This window comes from Pygoscelis adeliae, unplaced genomic scaffold (genome assembly GCF_000699105.1).
Source record: "Pygoscelis adeliae isolate BGI_AS28 unplaced genomic scaffold, ASM69910v1 Scaffold60, whole genome shotgun sequence".
NCBI lineage: Eukaryota > Metazoa > Chordata > Aves > Sphenisciformes > Spheniscidae > Pygoscelis > Pygoscelis adeliae.
Window position 1 is genome coordinate 625,388 of NW_008823954.1, and position 10,065 is coordinate 635,452.

The following is a 10,065-nucleotide window of genomic DNA, read 5'->3' on the forward strand; positions in this document are numbered from 1 at the left end:
GCATGCATTTGCTCCAAGATGCAGACAGGCAAATGAAAGAACAGAGGTCAAGTTTGCTTCGGCAAACACTCTGTACATTTGTTATGGTGATGGGCTCGGCAGGGTATGTTTAGCACTCATCACAGGGGGGTTTCTGTTCACAATTCAAATTTCTAGATGCTACAGCCATATGATAAAATGATAGTAATACACAGATTTCAATGCAGAGACAAATGAAGTCTAAGGGCAGTATTTTCAAAAAGAGCTTGGCTCCTGTGCTGGTCTTCACATCAGTGGCCACATTTTCAACCCAGCACCTCCCATTACTACCCACTTTTCAGACGGGGAACGGCTATGACAAAGATCTAAAATACAGGATTCCTGATTTCTCCTTCTGTTCAGAGGGGCAGGAGTTTACCTTTGGAAGAGCCTCCAAGGTAAGGGGTAGTGGTAGTGATCAGTGTGCAACGATTGCTGAGCTTCAGTCAAGGATGTGGTGGGAAGCAAAACCTGACCTCACTTTTGTGATCTGTCTTCCGTCAGGAGAGGCGTGGTGGTGGGAGCCTGGAACGGATGGGCCGGGAAGGATTCCACCTGCGTGGAGCAGCTGGAGAAGATCATTCTTTTATAGCCAAGAGATACGTAGAGCATCCTATCCCCATACTGCAGCACCAACAGGTACTACCAGGAATGAGGGGCTGGGACATCAAGCCCAGGCACAGGAAAAATTTGCCTTAATTGCTTGGTAGTAAGTGAACAGTCACTTTGTCAAAAATCTGCCACCCTGAACCTGCTTTAAGAGGCAGAGTCAGTTAGGTCTTTATATGGGAGTAGCAGCGATGATGGTGTTGGCCTGGGGAGCTCTTTTGATGTGTAATAAATATGTGGGCTTTTATTGAGTCCTGTGATCCATGACTGATTGACAAACCGGCAAAAAATAGAAGTCAGTGTACAGTGGCCCTTTCACTGGGAACCTGGGAGTACTCCTAGGGAGTTTTTGGGGCTCCATCCCAAAAACTGGAAAACAAGGAATGGTGTCATGTTCTTGCTTTGCTTAGGAAAGGACATAAAGTATCATCCAGTGAGAGTGCAGGAAAACACTCCCAAAACTTGCACACACGCACATATATATATGGTTTCAGGAACTCCTCTCTAGTCTATAGGACAAATGAAACCTTGCTGCCTATTTCTTTTTTCTGAGTTATGCTACTGACATTCAGCACCACAAAACACAACACGGAGATGAGAAATGACTATGGTAACCCTAGGAGAGTTTGGTTTCCTTCAGAACATTCCTCCTCCTCCCTAATCTGTGCCCTCTCTGCACTCTTTCATCATATTGCACCCCTGATGTGTGAGGTTTCTTTACTCCTTTGCTTGCATAGGAATGGAGAGGACAACAGCAGTACCTGGTGCTACCTTCAGAGTTCTTCCTGATTAATTTTGGGGGAAATAGTTTTCCTGGGGTTGGCTCATGTCTCTAGCTAGAGACAGTGCAGCATCATCCAAGGAGATGACTTGTCCTTCTGAAGGGAAGAAATCCAAAGCCATGTCCCTTAAAGCATGAGAGCTCCCATATAGCAAGGCCAGGGACAATCATGAAATGGCTATTCTCTCATCAAACAAGCAGTGTTTCCTGTCAGGGGACTGCTGATGGAATAATACAACCTCTGACAAAGCTGAGGGCCTGCACTCTTTAGAGCACAGTCTATGCATAAGTCACATTTGATACAGAGTAGAAACACTCATAGGAGTGAAGCATCCATGTAGTAAGTCTTGCAGCTGCAAAGCCAGATTGAGTTCACTCACTTTCTGGCAGGGACAGGTGAGGTGCAAATTATGGTCCAGTCTCAGGCAGCCTCAGCAACCTTTTAGGCTGACAAAGGCACAAGTGAGACCAAGGGAGCTTTTGGAAGAGTAGGTGCAAGAAAGGAAGCAGCAAGAGGGAGAGGACAAAAGCTGTTTACAAGCAACAGCAAGCACAAGCTGTTGTTCTTCCTCCCCTCTGTTATCACAGCTGATCAGACCCTGTGTCACTGAAGAACTACTGCAACCTGAGCTAACATGATAGCAGATTCTATCACACCGTTATCATAAAAAAAGCTTAGTGTATGCACTAAGGGTCTGGAGGGATGAAGACACTCAGCACCTCTCAGCTGTGCACACAAGAGAGAACTTGCTCCCTAGATGTTGCCTAGTTCCTCTCTCCATCTGTCTGGGCTCATTTGTGTTGATTTGACTTCAGATGTGTGGTCATATGGCTTCTTTTCTTTGAACATGATTTTGTCTATTTCCTCTTTGGTTAATTGGGCTACTGGATTCTCAGGCTTGCTCCCTGCCCTTTACAGCATGGAGCAGCCCAAGAAAAAGTATAGTGAGTCCTCAGATATACAGTCAGCTGCGTCAGCATTGCTGCCATTCCACCAGCATATGGGACAGAGGAAGAGCAAGGAGTGGGCAGGACTGGGGCATAATAAGTCCAGATTGGCAAAAGTCCCCTTGGCAAGCATGGCTTTTCACCTGTGAGTTACAATAGCCTTAGGTTTTCTCCAAAAGTCCCAGAGGCCAAAAAAGCCCCTCTCTGACCACTTTTCCCAGCAGCTGTGGAACACAGCTGAGGAATACAGCTGAGGACAGTCAACTTTCTACTTCTAAGAAGAAAAATCCAAAATAGAACAGTCCAAGGTGACCTCTTTCATGAGGGGCATTGCTTACAGGACTGCAGCACAGGGACTGTATTGGAAGCAGACATCTAAGATGATTTACTTGAGGGTTGGACCATGACTCCCTGGCCACCAATGACTCTTAAAGCCCCTCATTTATACATCTCAGCATATACATGACTTTTCTTTTGCTGTTTTCTTTCTAGGATAGATATGGTGGGAGTCTGGACAGGAAAGATGGGCTGCATGGACTAAGGGACCACGGCCAAGGAAGTGCAGCAGCTATGCAACAGAGACACACAGACCCACTGCAGCAGCAACCGGTAGGTGATGCACCTGGAAAGCCCCATCTGCCCAACTCAACAGTCCCTTAGGAACGGCCAAGCAGTCTGGACAGTGTCACCTGCACAGAGGTTGCATGAGGAATAGTGTATTAAGCCTGCCGGGACATATCTTAGAAGATGTTTCTGAGTCTCAAGATTCTAACCCAGCCACTTGAATCTGCTTCTGGAGCACTCTGAGGGTAGGACTACAGTGTTATATGAGCGTAGTTCTAGGGCTGCTTTCAAGGCCAGTCTTAGTTAACATGCAGACTTAGTAAAAGAGGGAACTTAGCATGAGCTCAACAAAATAGGCATCTGGGACATTGTGAATGAGCCCAAGCTCACCCATGGGTTTGGATCAAGCATGGGTCCAGTCCAGCAGAAGACATTTCTGAAAACCTAATGATCTTTCCTACAAGGGCTTCATGTCCACTGATGCAAGGGGCTATCAAGTATCTTTGCCACCACAGCCAGGCCTTCCTAAGCACAGTAGCTGGATGTACAGTACTCTTTAAGTCCTATGGAGAGATGCCTCATGATAGTGTGCCATGATACAGTGCTCCTTCTGTCTTGCAATGCACTTGTAGTCACGCTGTCTCTTCCACTACTTTTTGCTTCAGTCCTGAGAAGACCTATCATCACTTAATTCTACTTGTCTGTACCTGGCACATCCTCTCGGACCTACTATGCCATCAAAGTGGGACTCACCTACCTGTCACCCTTATCTGTCAGAGCCTCTTAGCACAGTGGATGTGGGCATGATCCAGATACGTCTCTGCAGACATCTCAGACTGCCCCCCTACCTGGATCCATACCTGGCAGCTGACCTTAAGTAACCACCTGCTCTGCAAATTTCCACTGTGTGAATGCCTGCATAGAGCACGGTATCTTTCTCTGCCTCAGCCCGTGAGTCCACTGCCAACTCCAAACTATTTCTCCATCAGCTCCTAGGAGTGTGACCTAAGGCACACTCCTCTTCCTTGAGGAAATGTACAGCTTAGCCCAAAACAACCAGAGAACATGGATCCAAGGAGAGAAGAGAAGGATTGCAAACCTTTCTCAAGTGTGAGAGACAGAGAACAGATTGGATAAGGAAATTTGGAACAAACTGGGAAACAGCGACATGTCTTCTTTTGGCAAAAGCCCCAAATCTTTATTATAATTGAGCTCAAAATACAACGGCTTTTATCCCTCAGAGGCTGTGGCAATGAATAACAACATGCCCTTGCCTGCCACACCCCATCAGTGATCTAGAAGCCACAAATCCAATTATAGGAAGGTCTATATGTCCAGCCAAATAACTAGGAGCCACATCTAAGTAGGGCCCTGAATGGAAGATTTAGCAAAAGTTAGTCCATTTTCAAACAGATCTCTCCATCTGTGCCCGCAAAATATACCTCCCAAATTGTCCATGCCCTGTGGTGTGGGTGCCAACAATTTCCCAGAAAAGAAGCCCATGCTATGCCCTTTAAAATCTGATTTCTGGTCAAAATGGGAGATTGACTGCAAAGTCTCTTACGATGAAGTTATAAGAAAAAAATCTGACCGTAGTGCTCATTAAAGTGCAAACCCAAAATAAACTGATACACCCAAACAGTTCCTAAATCCTTTTGATCTCAGGGGACTGACCTTGGGGAGAGTCCAAAGAAGGTTCAAGACCCTCCCCTACGCCTCAGAAGTGCCTGAAAGAGCAAGTATCATTCAATGTCCACTAGACTCGCCTGTGTGCTGGCTCTCTTGATGTATCCTTCATAGTCCTCTGCTGGCCAAGGACACATTTCTATATCTGTACCAGGATCAGCTCCCCTCCCTAGAGCCATTCACTTATAGTGTACAGCCCAGCAGGACTCAGGCAGGAGCCCTTCTCTGTGCTCCCATTACTGGCTTCAAATATGGCTACCACTGCTGATCTTACAGGGCAGAGGAGACAGAGCCATGTGAACACTATTTCCTACGGACCTGCTCTCAGTCTGACTTTTCACCTTATGGTGTAAATACCCATGAACATACTGAGGCTGCTGAGAACCCAAGCACCATTCCTTGGGTGTCCCAGTAAATTGGTCCCTCCTTCCTGGCATCTTGGCCACTTCCTGGTTTAATTGCAAGATGGTCTCAATTTCAGCTTTGCTTGTCCTCTCTTCGTGAACATATGTATTGGGGTATAAGATGGGTGACACAAGGATGATCTTTAAGAGTTCTGGCTCATTGTTCCCTGCTTGTCTCTATCTCCTTTCCAGCGAACGCTATGGGTCCGTGCCTTGTACGACTTTGATGCTGTGGAGCATGACGAGCTGGGCTTCCGCAGTGGAGACATCTTAGAGGTCCTGGACAGCTCCAACCCATCATGGTGGAAAGGACGTCTGCGTGGGGAACTGGGTCTCTTCCCTGCCAACTACGTCACACCGGTGCCCCTGTGAGGGCACAGTATGCCCCAGAGGGCCATGTTGGAGCTGCTCTTCTGACGTGACAGGGACAGAGAGGGAGTGCATCTTCCCTTGCACCCAGGACATATGGTGCTTTTGGTTTTGTCTTAATTTATTGGCAATTGATCTTTTGAAATGTTGATCAAAAGATCAATTATTGGCAATTGATCTTTTGAAATGTTGGTATGAAAGGGAACCCTTTGAAGAGGATAGGAATTTTTTCCCTTTTTTTTCACATGCATGAAGGGGAGGGAGCAAAAATCCTGGACTGTTCATTGCTGGATCCTCCCTGCCCTGTCACTTCTTTGGCTAAGTATTGATAACTTCCTGCAATTAAGTTTGTTCTGTGGAAATGCACCCCAGACAAGTTAAGCTTCAGTATTCAGGTAGCCCTACCCCTTCCTTTTCGATCTGGTAGCACTCATAGTCTCTTCAAGCTCCATTTCACCTCTCTTTCAGAGGCAAAAGGAACTCCCAGGTGAATTAAATTATCATTGGTAACCACATTAATCCTTCAGGTAGGGAAGGAAAGTGAGAGGGCCTTAGGTTGAGGTGCAAGGCAACCTTGAATTTTCTAAATAGTTTCTGGCTTACCCCTCTAGTACTTTCTGTGGGTATGGACTGTATGGATATACCAGATGAAGGGAAAGGATCCTGTAAGCTTTTGTGCAAACAAACCAGTGGTGAAGTTATGGGAGGGTGAGAAGTTGCTTTTCTTTGCTTCTTCTGATAGTCCTGCTCTTCTTTCTGCACTCCATAACAACAACTTGTCCCATTTTCAAGCTGCTCTCTGAGGTACCTACACTTCTGTTAGACATCCTGAGATGAGCAGGTCAGGCCCTTCAGCTAAATTAATATCCACTGGATCGGATAACAATGAATATCCCTCATTGGTTCCTTATGTAAAACTGAATTGGGGAGGGGTTGGAGAGAAGAGGTTTTTCTGGTTTGGTGGCAGAAGTTCTTTCCCTGAGAACATGGGGTGTTCAGCATCACTGTGTACACAACTCTAACTTGCTAGTGGAATGCCTCATCCAGCAGGTTAAGCTGTTAATTTACAGTATGCAGAGAATAAAGTTCTGGCCATTAAATAGTCTGTTCTCTGTTCCAGTTTCTTTTGGATGAAATAAGGTAAATGAATAGGTTTTCAAATCATTGCTGAGTGAATGCCCAGATGTGATAAAAATATACTGCAAATGCACGTTAAAAATGATCCAAACCCTGTGAAGGAGACACTGCTGTATAACCACTGCTCAGGCAGCTTGTTCAGTATCAACTTGCCTGAATTTTTCACAACATGTGGGACCTCAGCGGTCAGCAAGGAAGTGATGATTTATCATTCTTGGGAAAGACAAAAAAGACAAGTGAAAAACTGTAAAAACAAATCAGACCCAGCAAGAAAAATGTTCTTATCTTTTGTTAGTCCCAGTGGGAGAAAAATAATCCAGGAAATAGGTTCTTGGTAAAGTCCAATTCAATGTAGCTGGCCTAAATAAAACTGCCAGCTAGACAGAGTATTGGCAGAAAGAGCCCACTGTCAAATTTTTGAGAGAACTCCACCAAAAGCAGATTATTAATGGGTGAAGTAAAATGAGAATAATTAACAAGGCATATAAGCTCTAAATAGAATAGAAAACTTTAAAAGACATGTTAAGAGCTTATCTCCATTGGCTACCAGGGTGGTTCAGGAAATGGAGAGATACCATATCACTTCCTGGGCTGGACTTGGCGCTGTTCTCTTGCAGGGGCTCTGTTCTGGACCTTTAGCATCTCCTTTTGAAGCGAAGTCCATGAGGCTTCTTTTGGAACAAGACACCTTATTATTGGGTTGGTTACTGTGGTCAGTGACTCCACAGTTTGAAGAGTGTTTTGTTGTGATTTGCTCTTTTTTAACTTTTTTTTTTTTTTTGCTAAGGTAATATCAAATTTGGAAGAGAGAGGGTTAATATTCAGTGAGAGAGAGGATTAAGACCAGGGGAAGCAAAGAAACTAGAGACCAGCAAAGGCAGAGGAAGGATATGAATGATGAATCTTTCATATTCAGGTCTGGCTGAAACAGAAGAAATGGTATGTTCACCCTTATTCCCACCATGTCAAATCATCTTTCAATTAATTCTTTTTTTTTATTAGTTACTTTTAAAATTAGAAGCAATGTCTCCTTTTCCTTTCCTCAGCACTCTAAAGACCCTCTTGGTAGCGAAGATGTAGTTGCACAAAATTAATTGAAGATAATGCACTTAGCAGTTTGATAGCTCTTCACACATTTGAAACCCCTTTACAGAGATTAACTAATTAAGCAAGCCTAAGTAGTACATTGTAAGTACCCCCATGTTAACTCATGATTCGTTTGAGGAAGAGGTAAATTTTCACGTGGTTTTTTTAATTGATGTTTAAGGAATTAATACGTAAGGTAACGAGCATTAAAGGACTGCACGCTAATTATGGCCAACATACCAGAACCACAGTAAAATCACGATTTCCCATTATAAGCAGCACCTAATGACACCAAAATTACTAGGAGGCAAAGGTATCATGGTGTCTGTGATAACTATACTAGTGCCATGTTCTGCACTGCCTTGTGCAGCTGGCCAAGCTTTGGTCTGCAAGACCCAGTCTCACTTGCCTCTGCTCTTGTCCTTGCCTGCTCCCCAGAGTAGAGACAGTGCTGCATTTACTGTACATGCCAGCAGCTGGGAGGCACAGGCATCAGACTGCATTTTTGTACCCTCCCACAGTAGAAGTTGTTTCCCTCCCATCAAAACAACAGCACAGAGAAGAACCATGGCCCTTCCCAAGTCAATGGAGTCTCTGGATACAAGCAGAGGTGTGGGCAGAGGGGGGAGTTTTGCTGGGTAGAAGGTGGTGTAGCCACAGGATGGAGGCATTTTCCAAGCCCCATGCCATTTTCTGCTGTAGTCTGCCCATGAAATGGTATCTCCCATAGATCAGGTCACTTAATAAAGAAAAAGGGGGAGGGGGGGGGAGAGAGAGAGAGACTCTCCTCTCCTCCACCCATATATCCTGCCAACCTGCCTGCTCCTTCTTCCAACGGGCTTTAATTGTAACACAATCCTTGCTAATATTGTGGTGCTTCACTTACACCTGTGCTGTGAAAACCTCAGATTCTATTGCCCATGCAAGAGGCATGTGTTAGCAACGTAGGACAGGAGCCTTAAGATGACAGTGTGGTGCACTGAGTTTACCTGACATTTGTCAATATTTTGTAAAGAACTAACCCTCCAGAACACATCCTGAGAGAGCCCACTGTGAAACCAAAATGGGAAGGAATAAAAAGGAACCCAGAGAAGTATTTTGTTTGGTATTCTTCTTAAGCAAGAAAGACAGTTCGTGAGAAAAGAGATTGTAAACAGAGATAAAAGCAGGAAAAGTATGTGGGAAGACAAACATTATTATAACAAATGAAACAGAGGAAGATGGACTTGCACATGGAAAAATGAGTTTGATGAGCACAGCTGAGCTGTGCTTTCTCCTTTCTGAATGAACTTTTCACCTACATTCTGCTGCAGATCCATATTTTGTTTATAATGTCTCTGTGATTAATAAGGCTGAGCAAAAAACAGTATACGGTAATATCCTTTTATGTGAAAGCTGTCCAGGTGGTTTTCTGTGCCACAAAATAGAGATGTCTGTCTTGGTGTACATGCTTACTATAACGGCTGCACTCATGGGATGCGCTGCAGAAACAACAAGAATACGGCTGATTGCCGTCTGACTGCTGGCAGCATAAGGGCACCAGGGAGATGATCCTCAATGCTGTCACAAAGTTAGCACCTGGTCAGGCTGCTAGGCCAGTGCCCCTGTACCAGGGGTACAACAAGTTCCTGGGTTGTTGTTGTTGTTTTTTTAAATTGAAAGTAGTTCTCATTTCAGTGGGCTGTGCAGGAAATTTGGAGCTTTTCACAACAGGCACCTGTTCATCATCTTTTCTATTCAGCAGCATCTCTCATCCTTCCTCCCCAATGAGATCCTGATGCTGCAGGCTCTTGGAAGGCCATTTTGCCTTCAGCCCTTGTGGAGGGCAACCAAGGATGGCAGAAGCAAAAGATCCAGCAGCCAGGACCATGTGGTCAGGAGAAATCAGCCTTGAACAGCAATGCGGTATCATCTGGGACATTTTGCACTGCAGGAGCAATGCCCCAGCAGCTGTAGTCCAGCAGTGAGGTGAGGGGTAAGCTCTACACTGAGTGGGAAGTGACAGGTCTTTAATTATATCAATGTCACATCATAGGGACCAACAAGGATGTCTGGCGAGTCAGAGATGTGGCCACCTGGGCTAGGGCTGTCCTCAGACTCTTGCTCTGCTTCCGCAGCTCTCTGCCAAGAAGCCTGGGTTGCACCAGAGTAGGTGTGAGAAGTATTTGGCAATGCTGTTCCTTCCGATGCTGCCCGTCCCTGCCCAATGCATCCAAGAAGCCTCCCTGCAGCTGCAGCCCATCACTTCACTGTCCCTGGATGCACCAGAAAGCCCATCACCCAGCTTTTGCCTCTGTGCTGATATAAGAAAGTCCTCTGCAGGCATCTCATTTCAAATACTTGTTCAAAGCAATTGGCTTAGCTGCTTTTAAATGAAACCCTATAGAGATCAGTTGAAACCATTAACATTCCCTAGATGATCCAGGCAGTAACATTTATTGGTTAAAACACACACATTGACTA

The 10,065-nt window shown here is 45.1% G+C and overlaps 1 protein-coding gene across 1 annotated transcript in view; it reads left to right on the forward strand.

Annotated features, from left to right (window-relative positions):
- Positions 1–5,382, forward strand: part of GRAP2 (GRB2-related adaptor protein 2) — a 14,866-nt gene extending 9,484 nt beyond the window's left edge. The window contains exons 5-7 of the mRNA XM_009322579.1: positions 523–657; positions 2,849–2,965; positions 5,203–5,382. Coding sequence (XP_009320854.1) covers positions 523–657; positions 2,849–2,965; positions 5,203–5,382 — 432 coding nt within the window. The remainder of the gene's footprint in view (positions 1–522; positions 658–2,848; positions 2,966–5,202) is intronic.
- The last annotated feature ends 4,683 nt before the right edge of the window (positions 5,383–10,065 follow it).